The sequence below is a fragment of the Patella vulgata genome, chromosome 2 (assembly GCF_932274485.2).
Source record: "Patella vulgata chromosome 2, xgPatVulg1.2, whole genome shotgun sequence".
Classification (NCBI taxonomy): Eukaryota; Metazoa; Mollusca; class Gastropoda; family Patellidae; genus Patella; species Patella vulgata.
In genome coordinates this window covers 11,196,130-11,219,569 of record NC_065880.2, presented here as the reverse complement: position 1 = coordinate 11,219,569, position 23,440 = coordinate 11,196,130, and the positions used below count along the sequence as shown (strand labels likewise).

General features: G+C 35.1%; 1 protein-coding gene across 1 annotated transcript in view; it reads left to right on the top strand.

The window, feature by feature from the left end:
- The window catches only part of LOC126812212 (dynein axonemal heavy chain 8), a 30,111-nt gene that overhangs the window by 3,249 nt on the left and 3,422 nt on the right, over window positions 1-23,440 (top strand). The window contains exons 4-20 of the mRNA XM_056098903.1: window positions 1,348-1,502; window positions 2,679-2,804; window positions 5,600-5,711; window positions 6,248-6,530; window positions 7,589-7,701; window positions 8,900-9,004; window positions 9,609-9,901; window positions 10,816-10,991; window positions 12,369-12,525; window positions 13,248-13,460; window positions 14,727-14,840; window positions 15,647-15,778; window positions 18,720-18,829; window positions 19,718-20,078; window positions 21,032-21,124; window positions 21,655-21,854; window positions 22,184-22,385. Of these exons, the coding sequence (XP_055954878.1) occupies window positions 1,348-1,502; window positions 2,679-2,804; window positions 5,600-5,711; window positions 6,248-6,530; window positions 7,589-7,701; window positions 8,900-9,004; window positions 9,609-9,901; window positions 10,816-10,991; window positions 12,369-12,525; window positions 13,248-13,460; window positions 14,727-14,840; window positions 15,647-15,778; window positions 18,720-18,829; window positions 19,718-20,078; window positions 21,032-21,124; window positions 21,655-21,854; window positions 22,184-22,385 (2,945 nt within the window). The remainder of the gene's footprint in view (window positions 1-1,347; window positions 1,503-2,678; window positions 2,805-5,599; window positions 5,712-6,247; window positions 6,531-7,588; window positions 7,702-8,899; window positions 9,005-9,608; window positions 9,902-10,815; window positions 10,992-12,368; window positions 12,526-13,247; window positions 13,461-14,726; window positions 14,841-15,646; window positions 15,779-18,719; window positions 18,830-19,717; window positions 20,079-21,031; window positions 21,125-21,654; window positions 21,855-22,183; window positions 22,386-23,440) is intronic.

Below are 23,440 nucleotides of genomic sequence, written 5' to 3'. Positions count from 1 at the left end.
CCTTTCTTTAGGCCTGAAATGTTTTCTAAAGTATTAATTGGACATTAATTAACTGATCCAGGCCTTAATCAACTCTCGATGGCATCAAATTTCTCTGATATTAAATAGATTAGAATGGTTCAGCGATACTTTGATTTAATCAAATATGGAGGACCGAGACTTAGCTTCGATCAACCAGTACGGTGGTTGAAATTATTGCACACGTCTGTCAAAACTTCAAAGGCTAATATCTTCGCTTGCAATAGAGTAATTTGAATGAAATTTGCAAATTATTCATTTTACATCATCTACTTTCGAACTATTATAGCAAGAACGGCTAGTTCTTTATCTAAATCTTACATAATGTATCTTTAATTACCTTGTGCTAACTTTTACATTTAAAAAATATTTACCTGATGTAGGTTCTGATTGAAATACAAAGTTGGCCTTTGTGTATGAATTTCTGAAAGTAGTGTAAAATCAACCGAATTGCACCATATTGCATGCCTAAATGCAAAATTTTCTCCGGGGAGCATGCCCCAGAACCTCCCTAGGTTATTTCGCACCTGCAACACTTATTTTCAAGCCTTCCGCTCTCCAAAAACTAGCTGCTTACTTTGATACTTTACCCACCTTCAGTGATATTTAATGAAACCCCTGAATTCTGGTAAATGGTGTTTTACTAAAATATGTTAGAAGTGTAAGCAAAGAAGATGGGGACTAAATCTTAAAGATAAGCCATACATTGCAAAAGTTCGATTTTGATTCAAATACTTTCCTAGTCTTAGAAGAAGTCACTCATTTTAGGCAAGGGTAGGATAAATCAAATTTCATCATTTCAAATTAATTCAATACATATTTATCTCAACCTCTGTCATGTGAGATTAATTTCGTATGCATTACTTTCTTGAAGTACAATGTACATGCACATACAGTATATTTATAATTTATGATGGTTAAACATACATTATGCAAGAGCTAAATCTGCCTATTGCAAGTCTTTCTTTAGGCCTGAAATGTTATCTAAATTATTAATTAGACATTAATTAACTTATCCAGACCATAATCAACTCTCGATGTCAACACTAGCCTGCAATATTTATTGGATTATGATCCGATTTGCTGCTCAATTTTCATTCATGATTTAATCATGAAATGGATAATCTTACCGACTTTAGTAATGATGATCGAGGCTAGGCTGAAATTTCAATCGCTAAATTCTTGGTTCATGGTGGATCAATTTGACTGAAATTTTCAGCAAATTCCCTTTACATTATGTAGTTTTTAACTATTATAGTGAGAACTGCCAACTCGTTATCTCTCTAATCTCCCATAATGTATATTTATTCAATGGTGTTGTTTTTACAGATGCATTCTTACATCAGATCCATACAGCTACATCGAAACTAAAGAATATACAGGAGAAAGTCAATGATTTAATGAAGAATAAAGTTATTGGTGTTATTGATATTATAAACAACTTCTGTCTTTATGATAATCGACTAGCTTTCTCACAGACATGGGTAAGAATATTCACCATATATCTTCAATTATGTACTGTCTAAAGCTCGAGACCATTAAGCGACTTAAAATACAGACACTCCGCACATGCTTTTACAGTGAAATACCTCACGCGAGTCCAATATTTCACTAGTATAAATAATGTACGATTTGCAAGGTGCCCATACGATTATTTGAATAATGGTACGCCAACATCAAAGGGTGATGTCACATCTGTATTTTAAAAAACAATAATACGATAATTTGGCTTGACACAAGTGAAGACATGAAAAGCTCTTTTTCTGACATCTATTTTTAGATAGTAATTATTTGTTAAAGAACAAATGAAATATTGTTATAAAATCCTTTGGTATTTTCTGAGAAAATTCTCTTTATTTACATCCAAAATGGCATAGCATGCAGTTAGCACATTTTGGTTTGGAAAACCTGTCTTTTTCACATGATTGTTTCCCTTTTGTTACAAACAAAAATAAAGAAGCAGAAGTTTTGAAACAAATAGAGACACAGTACAGTGCACCATGGGTGTAATTTTTACAATGTCCACTAATCTTCCCCAGTCCCAAATTATGAAATTAATAAGTGCACTTATATACCTGGGGCCTAGTTCACAAAATCTTGAACTAAAATATCTTAAGAAAGCAACCATTTAGTTGGTTGAGGAATAACATCCTTGTACAAATTGTAACTCTTGGTGGGGGTTGGGTGGCTGAATGGTTAACGCGTGCCCATTGTGCTTTGAATCAGAAGGTCTGTCATTGAGTCATGTGGCGTGATTTCGATTCCCCTATGTACGTGACAAGGAGTAGGGTCGCCTGTCCAAACTTGTTGGTTTTCTCCGGGTCCTCTGGTTTTCTCGTCTGCTAAAGACCCCCACTCGCTAACAAATTAGTGAAATAAAATTGAACCATATATTAGTCCCAAAATTTCCTAGTTTGTGTTGAGTGGACGTTAAACCCCATTTCTTTCTCTCACCCCTGATCTTCCTGGGCTCTAATTATGAATTTTATAAATGCACCTGGGATCTTGTTCACAGTATCTTAAACTAAAATATCTTAAGAAAGCAGTCTATTCATTGGTTGGCCAATGAAAGGGCAGAATTCTTCAAATATTTTAGTTTTAAATTTTCATGAAGAAGGTCCGTTGCTAATTACTTTTAATTATGTTTGATTTGATTGTAGTCACCAGTTGAATTCCGTGAGGAGATGTTAGAGAGTATAAAAGAAAGATCCCAACAGTTACACCATAATGTAGCAACAGTTGTAGAAGGTTTACAGAATGTAGCTAATTTACTTAGCACCAAAAAGGTAGTATTTTTACCTGTTTAAAGCTCATTTAGTAATTGAACACGTTATATTAAACACAAGAATTCTATGGAAAACAATTACTATATTTTTAATAAGAGCTACAAGAGAATCATTGTAGAAGTGTATCTTTGATTGGAAATACAGTAAACTTTGCATAAGTCGGATCTAAGTGGACTGACCAATTTTATCTGAGTTAAGCAAAGATCCGAGTTAAGCAAAGACCAAAATTCAATCTTAGCTCGATTAGAAATAAACTACAAGAGCCAGATAATAATTGATTCAAACTCACATTTCAAGCTTTTGTTCGTATGTGTGAGTAGATAATTTCTGTTTTGTCGGCATTTTTGAAAAATGTCCTAAATTTTCCCGAAAATTGTCACGTACAGCAGACAGCGAGTTTCGAATTTTCAGGGAAAATTCTATTATTGCCTTGCGTCAAATAGGCTAATTTGAGGAAAATGATAGAGGAAAGTATTTTGGGGCTCTGTGCATGGAATAGCTAACTGTGTTTTAGACCATCGAGATGAAACTGACTTTGTACTGCCGATCTGACTTAGGTGAAGGAAAAAAACTGGAATTCAATCAAATGGACCGAACATTTTGATCCGAGTTGAGCAAAGATCTGACTTAGAAAATCCGATTTGCGCACAGAAATATAATAAGAAAAACTTGAAAGATCAAAGGGTCTAAACAATTTTATCCGAGTTTAGCGAAGATCCGACTTATGCGATGTTTGCTGTACAGTAATTGTTTTCCATAGAATTCTTGTGTTTAAAGATACATTATGGGAGATTTTTATAGAGAGTTGGCCATTCTTGCTATAACAGTTCAAAAGTAGATGATGAAAGAAGAATATATTGAAAAATTCAGTCAAATTACTTTATTCTGAACATAGTTATCATCGTTGTAATATTTGCCTAGAAATGGTAGCGAAATGTGTCTTCACCTTCGCCGATCGTTTGATTGACAGGCGTTAACTCCACCTACATATCTCGATTATCAAGTAGAGTTTTCAATGGCATACGGAAACGGTTTACAGTGGCCTCGCTAAGTACACTCTATCATTTAGCCTCGATCTAACTGATGTATTTTCATCAGGTTACCCCTTATTTGATTTAATCAATTAGTGAAATCCTATTTAAATCCGAGCTGTAGCCGAGCCATCCGTGGGTCTACAGAGTTGATTTTGGTCTTGTTATTTAAATAAAGATCTAATTTATAATTTCTATAACATCTGAAGCCTAAATTAAGACTTGCAATAATCAGATTTAGCTCTTGCATAATGTATGTTTAATGTAGTATATTTACAAATTAGTTTATAATTTTCCCAGTAGTTGACAGTCATTCATGGTGGTGGTTCTTTTTATTTATCTGTAGCCTCAATGAGTGTTGTAAATTTTATATTAGAAAATCATTAGTTTAATGATAATTTAATTTTAAACCTCTAAATTAGCTTTATATTAGATTTATATTGAACAATTTTCTAATTTTTGCAATATAAGTAGAATAAAGGTTTGATTTAAAGCCTTTGAAAATAAGCTTTATATTTGCTTTAGATATCACTAGTGACATTAATATATTGGTTTAAATGCAATCTAAAAAAACTAACCTCATTAGAAAGTGCCTTCCCTTTTTTGTATTTTAATTTATGCTTAATTTGCTTTTGACTCCATTCTGCCGCTTTCAGGAATACATTGTCACCATGAAGAGTTCTACACATTCCAAGATGTCCATTGTCTCAAAGTCGAGAAATGTTAAGCCCAAGCACGAGAAAAACCTGCTGAAATCTGTAGGATTATTTACAAAAAGAAAAGTCCCAGTTCGTATATTAACCTCCGCACCTTTTCACTTGATTTTATATTGTATTGAAACACATGCATGAATTGTTATATATTCTGGACTAGTATTTGATTATAGTTCTTATAAATACATCAACACTGAAATGGATTTGATGAAGATGTGCCTGCTTCACAAAAAAAATATATTTATACAGTAAAATCTGTATAAGTAACCACTTCTATTCAGTGACATCATCTTGTAAGCGGTCATGATAAATTCTCTCTGTAGAAATTCTATTTTTTTCATTTGAGATTTTATTAATAGGCCACTCCTGTTAAGATGTCAGTCATGAAAATTCCCTTGAGTGACTGCTTAATACAGATTCTACTGTATGTGAGAAGATGTGAATATATGTTGTAAAATTTGATTAAATACTTATTAATATACTATTAACTAACTTACTCTCTATTTTTATTTTGAAAACAAATCATAATTCTATATGAACATTTCTACTAACTCTCTTTTTGTAGTAATAACAGTGAGCTTTTAAAGACTGTTTCTTTCCTTTTAATGTTAATGGTTTCTGATCTGTTGTTATTACTTGTCTATATATAACTGCCCTACACATTTGTTACTGAACTTGCTTGAAAACACTGAGAGAATACTCTTCAAAACGTGGCCTAAATAGATAAGTAATTGTTCTTCCATAACTATGTGTTATAGTTTATTTTTAATAAGATTTTCCTGATTAAAAACTATTTCATTCAAGCTTATTCACATAACTATAATTCGCATTTGCTGATCCTGTGGGTAGACATGATGAATGTATACATTGGCGTGCACGTAAAAAATCCCTTGGCAGTTGGAATTCGATATAAGTGTAGGCCATAGTGCCGCTGCCCGGGCAAAATTTCTCTCATAGAACACTGTATGGCGTATGCCTGTCTTCATTATCCCAGTCGGAACAGAAAAGTAGGATGTTATAAACCCCATTTCATTTCATATCATTTTTAAAGGGTGAGAATAATAAGAAAGATAAGAAGATGTTGTTAATTGTTGATGAAGAAGAGGTACAGAGAGAAAAACAGAAAGCTTTATTAGAAGAATCATTAGTCTTCAGATTAATCGGTAGGTTTTATTTCCCCTTGTTTACAATTTTTTAAGCCTGATAAGGACAGCTGTCTAGTCGTTCGGATGGGATGAAAAATTAAAGTCTTGTGCACAAGGGAGCCACTGTGGTGTGCATGTAAAAGATCCTTTGGCATTTGGAATTCGATATAAGAGTAGGCCATAGCGCTGTTGTCCGGGCAGAAATTTTCCTCATAGCACACTGTATGGTGTATGCTCGTCTTCATTAGCCCAGTTGGAGCAGGACAGTAGGACGTTACATTTCATTTTTACAATTTTTTAAAGTTTTTTTTCTTTAGCTCTTTGTAAAAGTTCTACTATAAATTGAACTATTGAATTGAATTAGTCTGAAAAAATTTGGTTTTCTCCCACTACTATAGACCCCTAAATGCACAAGCGAATTATTGAAATAAAATTAAACCCTGTGTTAGTCCCGAAATGACCTTGTTTGTGTCGAGTGGACCTTAAACCCCCTCTCTCTCTCTCTCTCTCTCTCTCTCTCTCTCTCTAAATAAAAATGTTCCTGTTCATTACAGCTTTTTACAGAGATCAGGTATTTGAAGCTGTTCTAAATGCTGCAAGTCGATCACTAGCAACACTAGCTGATGCATCAGGTTGTACTGGTGAGATTGTACGTGCTCTGTCACCAGGTTCAGAGTTCTCTAGTGAATGTAGCACACCAAGACCATATAGTAGGCATGAAACACCATACAGTAGAGGAGGATCAGCCGTATCAGAGAGACCCAAATCAGGCATGTCTGCATTATCTAATATGACTTGGTCTGGGGACAGTACAATTGCAGAAGTCACAAATTTACAGTAAGTTTTATGTTTCTACTTTGCCTGCAAAAATTGAGAGGTGAAAACGACTACCTGAAAATCTATTATTACTTACTGTATCACCTTCGATATCATTACAATCAAATGGCAAAATGTTATTTGATGTACCTACTTATAATTTGAAATCATTTGGATCAAGAACTTTTCGATACAGTACATCAGTTATGTGGAATATCTGACAATCTGATTCTGTGTCAAAAGTGAAAACTTGATTATTTAGTAACTATCATTAACAAGTGAGAACATTTTCTAGCTTCTGGTGCATTCCCTAGTGGATTGAATAGCTGCGCTATGCAAATATCATTATTATTATTATTATTAAAATCAGATGCAGAGGGGGTGGATGACCGAATGGTTTGCACATGCACACTGTATCATAAGGTCTGTCATTGAGTCAACTGGTGGGGTTTCGATTCCCAGTTCTATGTGACAAGGAGTAGGGTTTTTTCCTCCCACTGCTAAAGACTCCTACATGCAACAGAATTATTGAAATAAAATTGAACCATGTCTTAGTCCCGAAATGACCTGGTTTGTGTGGAGTGGACGCTAAACCCAATCTCTTTCTCTCTTATTCTTTAAAATCAGATGCAAAGGGCCTTCTTCAAAACATAGGCACCATCTTACAAAATGGTTAAACCTGTGAGCCTTTGAACCTCTGTCGTTTGACAGATCATTGTATCATGGCAAGCTAGAATTTTTTGAGTTGTATAAAACTAATGTTCTTTCAACAGAAAATGAAATGAAATGATATGGGGTTTAACATCCTATACTGGGCTAATGAATACAGGACTCTTTCAACAGACTAATTTCTGATCTACTTATTTCATCGAAAAGACCCTTCTTCATTCGCCCAGTTGGAGCAGAACAAAAGGTCATTAAACCCCATTTCATTTCATCGGAAAGAAGATGTACCATCATTGATCAAATCATATTTTGTGTTTCAAGGAAATTTGGTCTACCACATCTGTCGCTAAGTATTGTCTAAAACTAAAACATGATTTATTTTTAAGACTAACAAACTTTATTTTTTGTTGTAGATTTGAGATACAAGTCAAGTTTAGTATACCAAATATAATAGTTGAACCTCAGTTAGATGTTGTACAGAAAGCTATAACAGATATATCTACTGCAATTATAGAAGCTAATAAAGGTGAATAGTTTATACTCAATCTGATTAAAACACAGATACTCTTTCATTTCTGGGGGTTGGATGGCCCAATGGTTAGCGTTTGCGCTGCTTCAAAAAGTCTGTCATTGAGTCAACTGGCATGGTTTTGATTTCCAGGTTGTACGTGACAAGGAGTAGGGTCGCCTGTCCAACCTCATGGGTTTTCTCCAGGTTTCCTCCCACTGCTAAAGACCCCTACGTGCAAGTGACTTATTGAAATAAAATTGAACCCTATGTTAGTTCCAAAATGACCTAGTTTGTGTCGAGTAGATGTTAAACCCCATTTTTCTCTCTCCCCTATTTCGTTTTGTTTTTTTCAAAATTTTATTTGTTTTCACAACACTATGATCTGGAAGACTTGTTATATAAGCTGCATTCTGGGTAATGTGAGGGATTAGCCAATGAAACAGTCTGTTACGGCAAGTTCTTGGCGTGCGATGCACACGAACTGTGGGTAAACCACCAGAAACGCCAACACTGATTGATTAATCAATGTCTGACGTCATATGGTCAAAAGCCGCTCGTACGACCACTGACAAGATCTTCCAGTTCAACCTGTCTGATCTTCATGTAGTGTAGGTCATCGAATGTATAAAAAAACAAAACGAAATATAGATCTGTATTTGAATCAGATTGTACTCTAACAGAAATAAATCGTTTGTTGCTGAATTACACTATGCAGTGTCTTAGAAGCCGTGGTGACTCTGGCAGTAAAAAGTTGGATCGTACCTGGAGGTCCCATGTTCGATCTCGGTGTAGATCTAGAAAGTTCATCGGGATTTTCCGGCGTGGTACCCTCTTGTAAGTGGTCTAGGACGAAGGGTCTGGCAAGGGTCTATGTATAGTCATTCTGATGGGACTGAAAACCGAGGTCCCAAGTACACATTGGCATGCATGTTAAAGAACCCTTCACAGTTAGAATTGGATATAAGAGTAGGCTGTAACGCCACTGTACGGCCAAAATTTCCCTCATAGCACACTTTATGGCATATGCCCTTCTTCATTAGCCTAATCGGAACAGAACAGTAGGATGTTAAACCCTATCTCACTTCATTTCATTGGTCTTAAAGTGACACCAACCTTTTGTTTCCTCCCACTGCTAGAGACCCCTACGTGCAAGCAAATGATTAAAATAAAGTTGAACTATGCTCAGTGATATTTATGTTTTTGTTTATGACAGATATAACATGGTTAGGAATTGATGGAGAAGAAGATTTCTATCCATTAATAACATCAGATGAGACTATTGAACAATTGAAGTTACAATTAGCTTGTGTTATAGATGGTAATTATATATTCACTTTATAATTATATGCCCTCATTTAATGTGGATGTATATTGTCATCACAAGCGCCTGTCAGTCTGTCCACCTTTATATTTATATGCCCTCATTTAATGTGGATGTAAGGGGGTTGGATGGCCGAATGGTTAGCGCGAGCACACTGTATCATAAGGCCTGTCATTGAGTCAAATAGTGTGGTTTTTATTCTGCGGTTGTAAGGAATAGGGTCGCCTGTCCAACCTCTTGGGTTTTCTCCGAGTCCTCCGGTTTCCTCCCACTGCTAAAGAACGAATTATTGAAATAGAATTGAACCATGTTATCCCCATCTTTCTCTCCAGATACAGGACAAAGCCTTTGATGAAATTTTTAAAACTCTGTTAGATTTAAATTTCCATTCATAATTTGACTTTTAAAGCTTGTGAATGCGATACATGAAAAAGTTCTGAATGAAATTTGTTAAAACTCTGTGATATTATGTCACATCTGACATCTCAATACTATGACATTCTGTGAAATCTGACATCATTTTCATGTCCCGATTTATTTCCTTATTACTTCAGTCTAAAAAGCTTTGAGTAATCCGTATTCTGAATATTTTTTATTTCAGAAGTAGATAGTCATGTAAATAAGCACCTGTTTCACTTTAGTTATTATAATTTTCTATGGAAGGATGATATGCATGGTAATTTCTCGGAGTTTATTAATGCTGATCCTGGTATACGGGCTATTAAACGTGAGGTAGAGAGATTTCTATCTATAGAGAAGAAAGTATTAGGTATACCTACACTACTACCTGTTGGTCCGGTATGTTTGTATACGGATCCTATTAAAGATGCTCTACATGGTTTTGCTATGGCCTGGAAGACCAAGTTTGCTACAGTATTACATGAAGAAGCTAAGGTATATAAATAATAAAATAATGAGTATATTTATAATGCGCTATATCCATAAACCAAGTTTATGCTCAAAGCGCTACACAATTATTATCTTGGTCTCTAGGATCCAGGTAAAGCCTGATTACCTCCCTTTACCCCTGAACTCTTAGAAAGAGCCCCAACATATGCTGCTTCAAGGAGCGCAACAGTTTTTTGTATAATACATACACCATCCTACCGGTACCCATTTACAGCTGGGTAGACTGGAATACAGGGATAAAGTGTCTTATTCAAGGACACTAGAACTCGGCGCACAATTCTGGTCTCGAACCTGCAACCATTCGGTCACAAATCCTACTCTCTAACCATTGCGCCAAATCCCTCCCATAAATTTATGTTAGATTGTGGGGGGTTGGGTAGTCGAATCGTTAGCGCGAGCACGTTGTATTATAAGGTCTGTCATTGAGTCAAATGTCGTGGTTTCTATTCTCAGGTTGTATGTGACACAGAGTAGGGTCGCCTGTTCAGCCTCATGAGTTTTCTCCGGGTCCTCCGGTTTCCTCCCACTGCTAAAGACCCCTACAGGAATTATTGAAATAAAATTGAAACATGTGTTAGTCCCGAAATGACTTAGTTTGTGTCGAGTGGATGTTAAACCCCATTTCTCTCTCTCTTTTTATGTTAGATTGTTTGGAAAAAAAGAAAAAGAAGATTAAATGATCATTTTATGAGAGCTTTGATTTTTTTGTAATTTATTCATGAAATTTGTCTTATTGTGTAAAATTTTATAGTTTCTCTCTATAATTTTTAAAGAGTATTCCTTTTTGTATTTTGATGGTTTCAAATTTAATTTTCTTGCCACACAATGCAATTTTTAATATGTAAACATGTTTCTTGTATACTATGTTGAATAAATGTATGATAATGTTTATTTAATAGAAAAAGTTAGATAATGCAGTAAGCTATAGAGAGAATGTAAGAAAGAGACTAGAACAGTATGTACAGTCATTAGATCAGTTAAATAGTTCACTACATCTATTAGAAGATTTACGAGATATGGAGAATAAAATCGATGGAATATATCTACCTATAGAAACCATGTATTCTAAACTAAGGTATGTACAATGATCCATGTTTTAAATTCAAGTTAGATTGAGCTGGCCCCGTGTTCACAAAGCATTGTCAGACTTAAGTTAAGAATTTACTCAACTTTCACTCGCTGTTTATGATAAATATCTTTGATCCAGAAACAAAAAATATTGTACATAGTTTCTTATTGAAGTATTTGATACATTAAAACAACAAAATTTATATAAAGGGCTATATAATAGCTCAAATAAGGTGAACAATTTTGAGTAAATTCTTAATTTAAATCTGAAAATGCTGTGTGAACTTGGGGCCTGTTCTAATTAAAATGAGAACAGTACTATATTTATAATCCTTGAGTGGCATTTAGCGATTGTGCAATAAAAAGACACAACACAGTTTATATGGAAAACAATCACTGGTTTATACACATATAGCACGACGTTTCGACAAGTATTTTCTTATCGTTATCAAGCACAATAAGAGAACACTTGTCGAAACATTGTGCTATATGTGTATAAACCAGTTATTATTTTCCATATAAATTGTGTTGTGTTTTTAATGTGCTCAATCACTAAATGCCACTCAAGGAATATATTTAATCATAATCGTAAAGAAAATGTGTGGTTGAATATAGGGATTCACCTGTTAACCATGATCTAATAGTTCAAACAGGGAGGTAGGTTAAGGGGCGTTGAATCACAACCCTAAATATATAATCTCTCAACATTATCTACTTCAGTAACTAGAATGCATCTCATGTTAATTAACTTCCAAAGTTGTTTGAAAATGCGGGGGGTTGTATGGCCGAATGGTTAGCACGTGCGCAGTGTATCATAAGATCTGCCATCGAGTCAACTGGCCTGGTTTTGATTCCCCGGTTGTATGTGGCAAGGAGTAGGGTCGTCTGTCCAACCTTGTGGGTTTTCTCCAGGTTCTCCGGTTTCCTCCCAGCGAATTTTTGAAATAAAATTGAGCCATAGGTTAGTCCTGAAATGACCTAGTTCGTGTTGAGTGGACGTTAAACTCCATCCCCTCCCCCCCTCTCTCTCTCTCTCTCTCTGTTTGAAAATGCCAAATATTTCACTTCCTGGCATTGAAGTAAAGTACTACACTAGGCTATTATATGGGCGCTTACTGATTTGAATTGATGTAGAAAAATAATGTCAATTTTCAGGCAAACAAAATGTGTATCGAAAACGTCAAATTTTGATTCAAAATCAGATTTGTGGCAAAGTATTTTTGTCTTTATTATGAAACATATAGCTTGAAATCAAGATATTGTGACCTTGGTAATTTGAAAACTAGACCGTCTTTGCTTATTAAACCAGAATTTGTAGTTTTACAACATGAGAATTTGGAGCAGTAGTTATCTTACGGGTGATTTTACTGGGTCTTGTTTTTAGGGAATTTGAGCTCCGTCTGCCTCGTCATGAAGTAGAAGAGGTTGATGAACTGCGAGAGAAGTGGCAGGAATTGATAGAACTCGCTGATCAAGTACGAGAAGTGTTACTAAAGGAAAGACGAGGAGCATTTGAACAGGAATTAGACAAACAAGTCAAGGTACTGGATATTATTAATGAACTGTTTAAACAGCATTTAGTAATAGAACACATTAAATAAACACATGAGTTCTATGTAAAACAATTGCTATATTTTAATCAGAGTCACATTTCTACAATAATTCTCTTGTCGTTTTCAAGTACAATAGTGATATAGTCAGAAAGATGGAAATATATATTAACTACTATATTTTGGTCAGGTCCACGTTTCTACAAAGATTTCCTTGTCGTTTTCAAGCACAATACTGATACAGTCAGAAAGATGGAAATATACACTATCTACAACCAAAACATTAGTGAAATCACATTACTATATTTTAATCAGAGCTACGGTTTTACAATGATTCTCTTGTCGTTTATTTGATTAATTATGGTTAGCGCGTAGGTGTTGTATAAGCTCTGTCATTGAGTCAACTGGTGTGGTTTCGATTCCCCGGTTGTATGTGACAAGTAGTAGGGTCGCTTGTCCAACCTCGTGTGTTTTCTACGGATCCTCCAGTTTCCTATCACTGCTTAAGAGTCCTACGTGCAAGCGAATTAAAAATTGAACATTATGTTAGTCCCGAAATGACCTATTTTGTGTCAAGGGGACGTTAATTGTTATTTCTCTTTTTCTCTGGGTAATTGCGAAGTTGATAAATTTGTAGAAAATATTCTGACATAGTTTATATAAGTGTACAACTAGATAACTTAAATAGTGACAGCACGTTTTTTTTGTTATAGACATTTGTTGTGGAAGTAATACAATTCCGTAATGCCTTTGATGCTCAAGGTCCATCAGTTCCTGGTATTCCACCAGGAGAAGCTGTTTCACGACTTCAAGACTTTCAAGGCAGATATACAATGTATGACGCTAAACGAAAGACTCTCGATTCTGTTTCCAAGTTATTTGGCATTCCTTGTAAACCTTTTCTTGAATTAGATAAAACTGGTGAGGTAAGTAACAAACAAGTTATAACACATGCTTTTGTTTTTGCAATAAGTCACGGTTTTATTTTACTTGAATTATTTCTACTAGCTGGGTGGAAATGTCCGCTTCCCTCGGGGAACCCAGGTGGCTCAGTGAGTAAGACATTGGCTTGCAATAAGTCAAGGTTTTATTTTTTACTTGCATTATTTCTACTAGCTGGGGTAATCGTCTGCTTCCACCAGGGAACCACGGTGGCTCAATGAGTAAGACGTTGGCTTGCAATAAATCACGGTTTTATTTAACTTGAATTATTTCTACTAGCTTGGGGTAAACGTCTGCTTCCATCAGGGAACCACGGCAGCTCAGTGAGTAACACATTGGCTTGCAATCAGTCATTGTTTTATTTTACTTGAATTATTTCTACTAGCTTGAAGTGAACGTCTGCTTCCACCGGGGAACCACAGTGACTCAGTGAATAAGATGTTTGCTCGCTAACCTGGGGGTCCTGTCGACTGAGAAAGTTCATTGGGATTTTCTTTTCCTCTGTGGTTCTCCTTTGTCAGTGGTGCAGGAAGGAGGGCCTGGCAAGGGATAACATTTAGTCATTTGGATGGGGATGAAAAACTGAGGTCCTGTGAACACATAAAAGAACCCTTGGCAGTAGGAATTTGATATAAAAGTAGGCAGTACAGCCAGTATCCAAGAAAAATTTCCATCATAGCAGACTGTATCGCGTATGCCCATCTTCATTATCTTAGAGCAGAACAGTAGGATGTTAAACTCATAAGATTTCACTGCTTCCACCCGGGGGTGGGGGTGGGGGGGTGGCCAAATGGGTTTTCTCCTGGTCCTCCAGTTTTCTCCTGGCCCTCCAGTTTTCTCCCACTACTAAAGACTCCTACACGTAAGGGAATTATTGAAAAAAAAATTGAACCATGTGTTAGTCCCAAAATGACCTAGTTTGTGTTGAGTGGACGTTAAACCCCATTTCTCTCTCCCTCTCTCTCGCTTCCACCCAGGGTGGTATCACAGATAAAATAGTGAGAGAGAGAAATGGGGTTTAACGTCCACTCGACACAAACTAGGTCATTTCGGGACTAACATATGGTTTAATTTTATTTCAATAATTCGCTTGCGCATAGGGGTCTTTAGCAGTGGGAGGAAACTGGAGAAAACCCACGAGGTTGGACAGGCGACACAGATAAAATAGAAGATATAATCTGAAATTATTTATATATATTTTTCAAATCATATAAAATTTAATTTGACATTATTTATATTATTTTTTTTAGGAACTAGATCTGTTGAGCCAGTTATATGGATTATTCCAGAAGTTTATCAGGTTTGACAATAGATTTAGAGACACATTATGGGCAGACGTGGACTTAGAAGCTGCATCTATGGAGGTAGGAAATTATGGTCCACATATTTGCCATTTTTATTCCTTTAAACGTAATATATAAAGATTTATTATTTACAGGACATGGTTATTCAGTGATTAATTTTACTTTTTATGCTTTTCATTAATCGTACCGATTATCATTTAAAGATGTTTTTCTACAAATTCTTTTGAAAAAATATTCTGGGTATCAGAAAATCCTGACCCTTATCACACATAAATATTTTAGCCCAGTAACCGGAAGTAACTCCATAAAAAATTCTGAATGAATGCAGAAATGTGTCATAGTATTCAACCCTGATAAATGTTGCTGACAATTATAGAGGGGGTTGGATGGCTGAATGGTTAGCTTGTGCGGACTGTATCATAAGGTCTGTTATTGAGTCAACTCAAGTAGTTTTGATTCCCCGGTTGTACGTGACAAGGTGTAGGGTCGCCTGTCCAACCTTGTGGGTTTTCTCTGAGTCCGCCAATTTCCTCCCACTTCTAAGGAGCACTAAACTCAACTGAATTATTGAAATAAAATTGAACCATATGTTAGTCCCAAAATGACCTAGTTTGTGTCTAGTGGACTTAAACCCCATCTCTCTCTCTCTCTCTCTCTCTCTCTCTCTCTCTCTCTGTGTGATACTCGATCATACATAACTGTTAACAACATGATGAGACAATACTGATCCTTTGACTCAAAAATAAAGGAAATTTTCTTGTATCTGATGTTTTGTAAGGATTGTCTAGCTGAGAACAAAAATAATTGTTTTTTATATGGTTGAAGTAGTATTTTTGAACTATATTGTGATGAATGTTGGTTTTCAGGTGGAAACATATTGGGATGAATGCTTAGCTTTACCAAGTAAACTCAAAGACTGGGATGCGTACAATGATTTAAAGACTAAACTACAGACATATCTAGAAGTCTTCCCTCTACTTCACAAACTAGCATCAAAGGTAGGTTTTACTATTAAATATTGAAATATTTAAGTGTGCTGTGAATATAAATAGACGCTGTGTGGTATATACTATTGAAATAGAATGTTTGCTTCTTTTTATTTTAAATGAATAAGAAGCCTGGAAATAAGGCACCTGTCACTGACAATGTCAGGCACAGATTCTGGCTTTGTCAGGCACAAAACCTCTGGAGAGCCAGTCATTTTGTCCGGCACTGATATGTCTTTTTTGCTGATATTATTAATACATGTCTGGCACTATGTGGAAAATGTAAGATAGTGCCTGACATTTTGTCAGTTTCGTCTAAAACCGTTATTTCCAGGCCTGAAGAATGCTAAATTGATGCTGCAGGCAAATATGGCATTTAGAAACATGAAATATCAAATATGCTTTCCAAAATTTAGTTTATTTTATAAGATTTTTTTTATTATAAAATGCTTATTCTTCAACAATTAATACAAATTATCTACATGTCAGGATGATAATAGGTTTGATGTACCAGTGAGTATGCATGTCACTCCAATCACAGAATATATTTTTTATTTTTACGCTTGTCAGCATGATGTATATTTTTTCAGAATAAAAGAAATGTACGTAAGAGTATATTAGTGCCATTAAGACTATAAAAGAAATGAAATTTTAACACATTGAGCAACCCAATTCTTAATGGCATGAATACTCTTCCGTAGAAATGCTTCTAATGCTCATTAATTTATAGATTAGATTCATTAACATTTTATTGTTAATAACTTGTAAAAAAAAATCTCAACCATTTATATTTTAAAATTGATAGCATTGTCTTCTGCATTTCAACAAATCTCAACTATTCTGTCGCCTATGAGAAAGTGGTCAACCCTATGATATTCTTTGGAAGCCTTCTTTTTCAACCTGTTTTCAGATGGACTCTTGTTTGATATTTAAAACAAAAAAGGATATACCATCTAATTATAGATATGATTCATTAACATTTTATCGTTAATAACTCGTAAAAAAAAGTCTCAACCATTTATATTTTAAAATTGATAGCATTGTCTTCTCCATTCCCACAAATCACAACTATTCTGTCGCCCATGAGCAAGTAGTGAAGCCTATAATATTCTTTGGAAGCCTTCTTGTTCAACCTGCTTTCAGATGGACTCTTGTTTCTTATTTAAAACAAAAAAGGATATACCATCTGTGGGAAAAAAAAAGAAAAATGTCCAAAACGCTTACACATTCTGATAATAATAAATCACTGCCGGTATATATGGTTATTTCATACTGTCATTGACCATATATATTAGACAATTTTTTATTTTGCTTCTAGAGAATTCAGCATGTTTAAAAATACACATTTCATTTATATTAATCATTTTATTCTTCATTACAATGGCTTAGGGTAAAAAGGTAATTAATGTTAGTATAGTTAAATAACTGTAACAGTATCAAGTTTTTTTTTTTCTTCTTTGATAGGTATTTAGTAATTGAACATATTAACACAAGGTACAATTTTATGGATACACAATTACTGAGTTTGATGCTAAGCGTCGGTTCGACATGGATACTCTCGTCTTTAATATTAAACTCATTTGCTTGATAAATACGAGAGTATCCTTGTCGAAATGTCGCTTAGTATTAAACTCAGTAATTGTGTATCTATAAAATTGTACCTTGTGTTAGTATCATTTTATTTATAGATGTAGAAAGTACGATATACATATTTAGATAGATCACATCAAGTTTCAACTGGAATAGTTTAAAGCAACTTCAATGGGCCGTACACCAATACATTCCTTAATTAAATTATTTCCTTTTAAATTCAAGTTGATTTTATTTGCCTACTGTTGATGAGAAAATCTTCAGCTAATGTATTAGTCTCTTAAACCAAAGTGGGGGTTGGATGGCCGAATGGTTAGCGCGTGCGTGTTGTATCATAATCTCTGTCATTGAGTCAACTGGCATGGTTTTCGATTCCCAGGTTGTACATGACAAGGAGTAGGGTCACCAGCCCAACCTCATGGTTTATCTTCGGGTGCTCCTGTTTCCTCCCACTGATTAAGACCCCTACGCACAAGTCAATTATTGAAATAAAATTGAACCATGTTAGTCCCGAAATGACCTAGTTTGTGTTTAGTGGACTTAAACCCCATTTCTCTCTCTCTCTCTCTCTCTCTCTCTCTTAAACCAAAGATTTATATCAGGCAGATACAGAAGTCTTTACCCTTTTCTCCAAATAGCATGATGTCTTTCTGAATATTAGTCCTAACCTTGCATGAAATTACTTCCCTTTTTTAATATGCCTACATTGAATATAGCCGTACAATTTGTATATATTGTTCCGTTAGATGAATCCACCAGTCCATCCAACTGTTCTTGTAAATGCTCTACATATTCTCAATAGAATGTTTTAAAACATGGTGGAATAGTTCATAAGGTTTATAGGGGGTTGGATGGCCGAATGGTTAGCGTGTGCACGTTGTATCATAAGGTCTTTCATTTAGTCAACTGGCAGTGTTTCGATTTCCCAGTTGTACGTGACAAGGAGTAGGGTCGCCTGTCCAACCTCGTGGTTTTTCTCCGGGACCTCTGGTTTCCTCCCGCTGCTAAAGACCCCTTCGTGCAAGCAAATTATTGAAATGAAATTGAACCTGATATAATTTTTTTAAACTTATGAGATTCTTCATTAGCTTTTAAGGAAGAATCCTAATGATTTTCAAACTTTCATTTTTGTTTAGTCATATTTAGAATTCAACCAATATTCTCTCATAAAGGATGCCTATACAAACACATGTCAGCTGTAATCAGGTTATTAAAAATCACATTTTTAGATATCATTTATGATGTGAATTTCCAATTAAAATTTAAAAAGATATGTTCTGTTAAATTCTGGCTTCAAAATTCAAATTTTTTCATTTCTGATCTAAAGTTTCATTTGATATTAACTTTTATTTTGAAATTTCAGGAGATTCGTAATCGTCATTGGTTACAAGTGATGCAAGTAACAGGAAGTTCATTCCAGTTAGAGGCTAATGTATTCAAGTTATGTCATCTACTAGATATTGAACTAATCAAGTAAGTCTGTTGTATTTAATTCTACTTTATGTGCCATAATATTATATCAGGCAACATTCTGTGATAATTTCTGGTTATTTCCGGGGTTTTAAGCAGAATGTAGGAGAGGTTATTTCACATTAAAATTTAGGACTGGATAATTGTCGCGTAATAAGGCCATCTCTATGAAAAGTCACTAGACACTGTACACAATCTGATTAAATCACGGAACTGTGGTTAACCCAATAGAAACATCAACGCTGCTTGGTTAATCGAATGTCGGACGTCATAGTGTCAAAAACCGCTCGTATGACCTTTGACACGGTCTTCCACTACAACCAGTCAAATCTTCATGTAGTAGAGGTTATCGAAAGTATAAAAAAAAAAACGAAATATAAATCTGTATTTTAATCAGATTGCACTTTATGAGGTGGAATTTTTCTGTAAAGTGTGGTTTCGAAATGCTTGGAATTGAAATAAGACATAAACATTGGTCACAGCTTTATCTATAGGCTACTTCATTTTAATACACTCACATCTTGTAAATGTGTGCTTGACAGATTCGGGAGGAGGGGGGGGGACTGAATGGTTTAACACTTGCACGCTGGCTCAAAAGGTCTGTTACTGAGTCAAGTGCCATGGTTTTGATTGCCAGCTTTTACAATAAGGAGTAGGGTCACCTGTCCAACTGCATGGAGAAAACATCGATATTCGCATCATTGCATTGGTAAATTTGGCCATGGCTTAGACTGGCTATTAGAACGAAAATTCTTTGACTCAAATCTCTGATATAAATTCTATAAACGTGTCATTTTGTACAAACATTAATACTACTGCCCACCTTTGTTATGTATTCGATAATATTTATCTATTTTTGTGAATAAGTTCAATGAATTATTTTTGTTTTAGATATAAAACAGAAATAGAAGAAATCTGTAGAGGAGCTAGTAGGGAGCTAGAACTTGAAATAAAGATGAGACTAACAGAAGAAGAATGGACGGAACAAGTTCTTAATTTTGAACATTATAAGAAACGAGGACCCATGTATTTAGACAAGATCTTTACTGAACGATTGTTAGAACAATTAGAAGATGCCCAGGCTTTACTAGCCAGTATGTTAACATCACGTTATATCGGTCCATTACGAGACGAAGCAGCTTCATGGGCTGAGAAACTTAAAGAAGTGGCGGAAGTATTGGAACTATGGTTAGAAGTACAAGATGTTTGGCAATATTTAGAAGCTGTTTTTAGCAATTCTTTAGCTGTTAAGGTAAAGTATTACTGTCAGCACATTAAACATTCATTATACAAGAGCTAAATCTGACTATTGCAGGTCTTTCTTTTGGCCTTGAATGTTATATAAACTATTAATTAGGCATTAATTAACATAACAAGATCATAATCAACCCTCAATGGCATCGGATACTCAAGATTTTAACTTGATTAGAACAGTTCAGCCATATTTTGAATTAAGCTAAACATGGAGGAGCGAGACTTAGCTTCGAACACCCAGTGCGGTGGTTGAAATTATTGTACACATCTTGTCAAACCTTCAAAGGCTAATGGGGTAATTTGAATGAAATTTTCAAATTATTCATTTTCCATTATCTATTTTTGAACTATTATACTAAGGATGGCTAGCTCTTTATCTAAATCTTACATAATATGTCTTTAATGATGGTATGAAAATAAATTACATTGAAACTGTAAAATAAATGTTCTTTGCTGCCTGACAGAATGAAAATCTGTTGGACAGGGTTGCTTTCTATTTAGTGTGAATGGGCAGCTGGAAATAGCAACATACAATTGCAGGCACAGCTTGGATTAACTTTACCTTTTATTCACCATATGTGGGGTTGGATGTCCGAATGGTTAGCACATGTACGCTGTATCATAAGGTCTTTCATTGAGTCAACTGGCATGGTTTCGATTCCCCGGTTGTACGTAACAAGGAGTAGGGTCGCCTTCCAACATCGTGGCTTTTCTCCTGGTCCTCCGGTTTCCTCCCACTGCTAAAGACCCCCACGCACAAGCGAATTATTGAAATAAAATTGAACCATATGTTAGTCCCGTAATGACCTAGTTTGTATCGAGTGGACGTTAAACCCCATTTCTCTCTCTCGCTATTCATCATATGTCATTATGCTATATAGTTGTAAAGACTGCAAATATTGAATATTTATTTTTGTATTTTGTATTTTAAATTGAAAATCTGTATTTCAGGAACTACCTCAAGAGGCAAAGAGATTTGCCAGAAATGATAAAACATGGACGAAAATGATGAAAAGAGCCTTTGATACAAGAAATGTGCTACAGGTAATATAATACAAAAACGTCTCTATTAATTTATAGTCTTGAGTTTGTACTTTCTCAATCTGTTTAAAACACAGATCCTATTTCTTTTCATTTTTTATAGTTCAAAATTTCGTTTTACTTGTCTTTACTACACTAGGATCTGGAAGAGTTGTTGTATTACCGGCGTTCTGGTTGAAGTGAGGGTTTAGCCAATGAAACAATCTGTTAAGGCGAATTCTTGGCATTTGATGCAGGGAACTGTAGATAAACCACTCGAAACGTCAACGCTGATTGATTAATCATTGTCTGACATTACTGGGTCACAAGGCTATCGTACGACCCCTGATGCGACCTTCCAGTTCAACCGGTCAGATCTTCATGTAGTGTAGGCCATTGAAAGTATAAAAAAACAAAATGAAATATAGATGTGTATTTTAATCAGATTGTATTCATTCCTAGTATATTTTCTAGAATATAACATTAATCTTGAAGAGCCCAGGGACATATATAGTATTATAAAATATTGCAGTAAATTGATATGGATATTTCAGTGCTGTTATGGAGGGGAAGTACCTAGAGGTGTTGTGTTAAGACACATGCATGAAGAACTAGAAATTTGTTTTAAATCACTCGTTGGTTACCTAGATAACAAGAGAAAAGCATTTCCACGATTTTACTTTGTATCAGATTCAATCTTATTGTCCATATTGAGTCGACCCAATGATCTGGAATCTGTCAGACCTCATTTACGGTAAGTTTAAACATCTTTATATTCTATAAGACTGAAGGATGGACAACTTAGGGTAGTGGGACAGTTTGTCTTATAAAGCAACTTTAAAAGATATTCAACTGATCAGCTTACAATAAATAGCAATATCTGAATTTGACCCATTACTTTTTTAGTATCAATCGTTGACTTTTTGCTCATATTTTCCTTAAAAAATGAAAGCATGCTCCCAAAATTTGTAACACAGATCTGAACTATGATTAGGAATCCACTGAAACTTGTCTTTAAAATTTCTTCATGACACAAGTTTATTTAAATAATATGTTAATACAGACTCTTCTGTGTTTGTTTAGGTCAATATTTAGTCAGATACATGATGTTAAACTCGAAAAATCTACTGACGGAGATGATGAAGAACTTAGTTCTGGTAGACGTCCTCATACACCTGGTGGCAGCTCACCCCATGATCGTACTCGTACATCAAGTGTAATATCACCACTATCAAACCGTACTAATACGCCACCTAAAATAGACAAACGTCTAGCACAGGTACATGTAAGTATAGGGATTTTTTTTTACTTGGTTATCTAATTACAAACTTTTGATAAAATCTAAACAGAATTCAGTAACAATCCATTCTTTTAATTATTTTGTTTCCATGTGGTGGGGTTGGATGGCCGAATGGTTAGCACATGCGCGCTGTATCATAAAGTCTGTCATTGAGTCAACTGGTGGGGTTTCGATTCCCAGGTTGTACGTGACAAGGAGTAGGGTCGCCTGTCCAACCTCGTGGGTTTTCTCTGGGTCCTCCGGTTTCCTCCCATATGTGCCTGTCCAACCTCATGGGTTTTCTCCAGGTCCTCTGGTTTCCTCCCACTGCTAAAGACCCCTACGGGCAAGCGAATTATTGAAATTAAAATTGAACCATGTGTTAGTCCCGAAATGACCTAGTTTATGTTGAGTGGACATTAAATCCAATCTCTTGATAAAATATTTGGACTAAAAAATATTCAAACTAATGCATTAATCAAAAGTTTGCTTAAAATCCCTCTCAAAACATTTTAATTGCAAGGATCTACCCCTAGCCATAAAAATCTATTTTAAGCCGCCTTGGTTGAGCGAGTCTTCATTTTGCGCTTGTATAAATATCAAAGCATAATCACAGTCTGTTGTATGTTTAAGTCTCTGGCTGTTCTCATAACTGCTAGCCATTCAATCAACACACATATATACTAGGTACTCCCTACATCCCTCAAATAGTGATACATATGTGTATTTGGGATGCCAGTGATACATATGTGTACTGGGGACGCCCCATGGGTGTTTTCCAGGAAATCCAGTATTATTCTAGTAAGATTAGGTGTCTCTACTTTCCATATATACCAAATTTGTCATACTTTTATCGAAAATAACTACCTTATAAATACTTTAACTGGAATGCATCTTTAATAGTGTAGATCAAAGGAAATTGATGAAGGTAAAATATTTTGCTGTTTAATTAAATCTGTTCTATATAATAATAGGATGTATATGGACGACATGATGGGGATGAGGTTTGATTATTTTTATATTAATTGATTATAAAAATACATTATTATACATATAGGCTT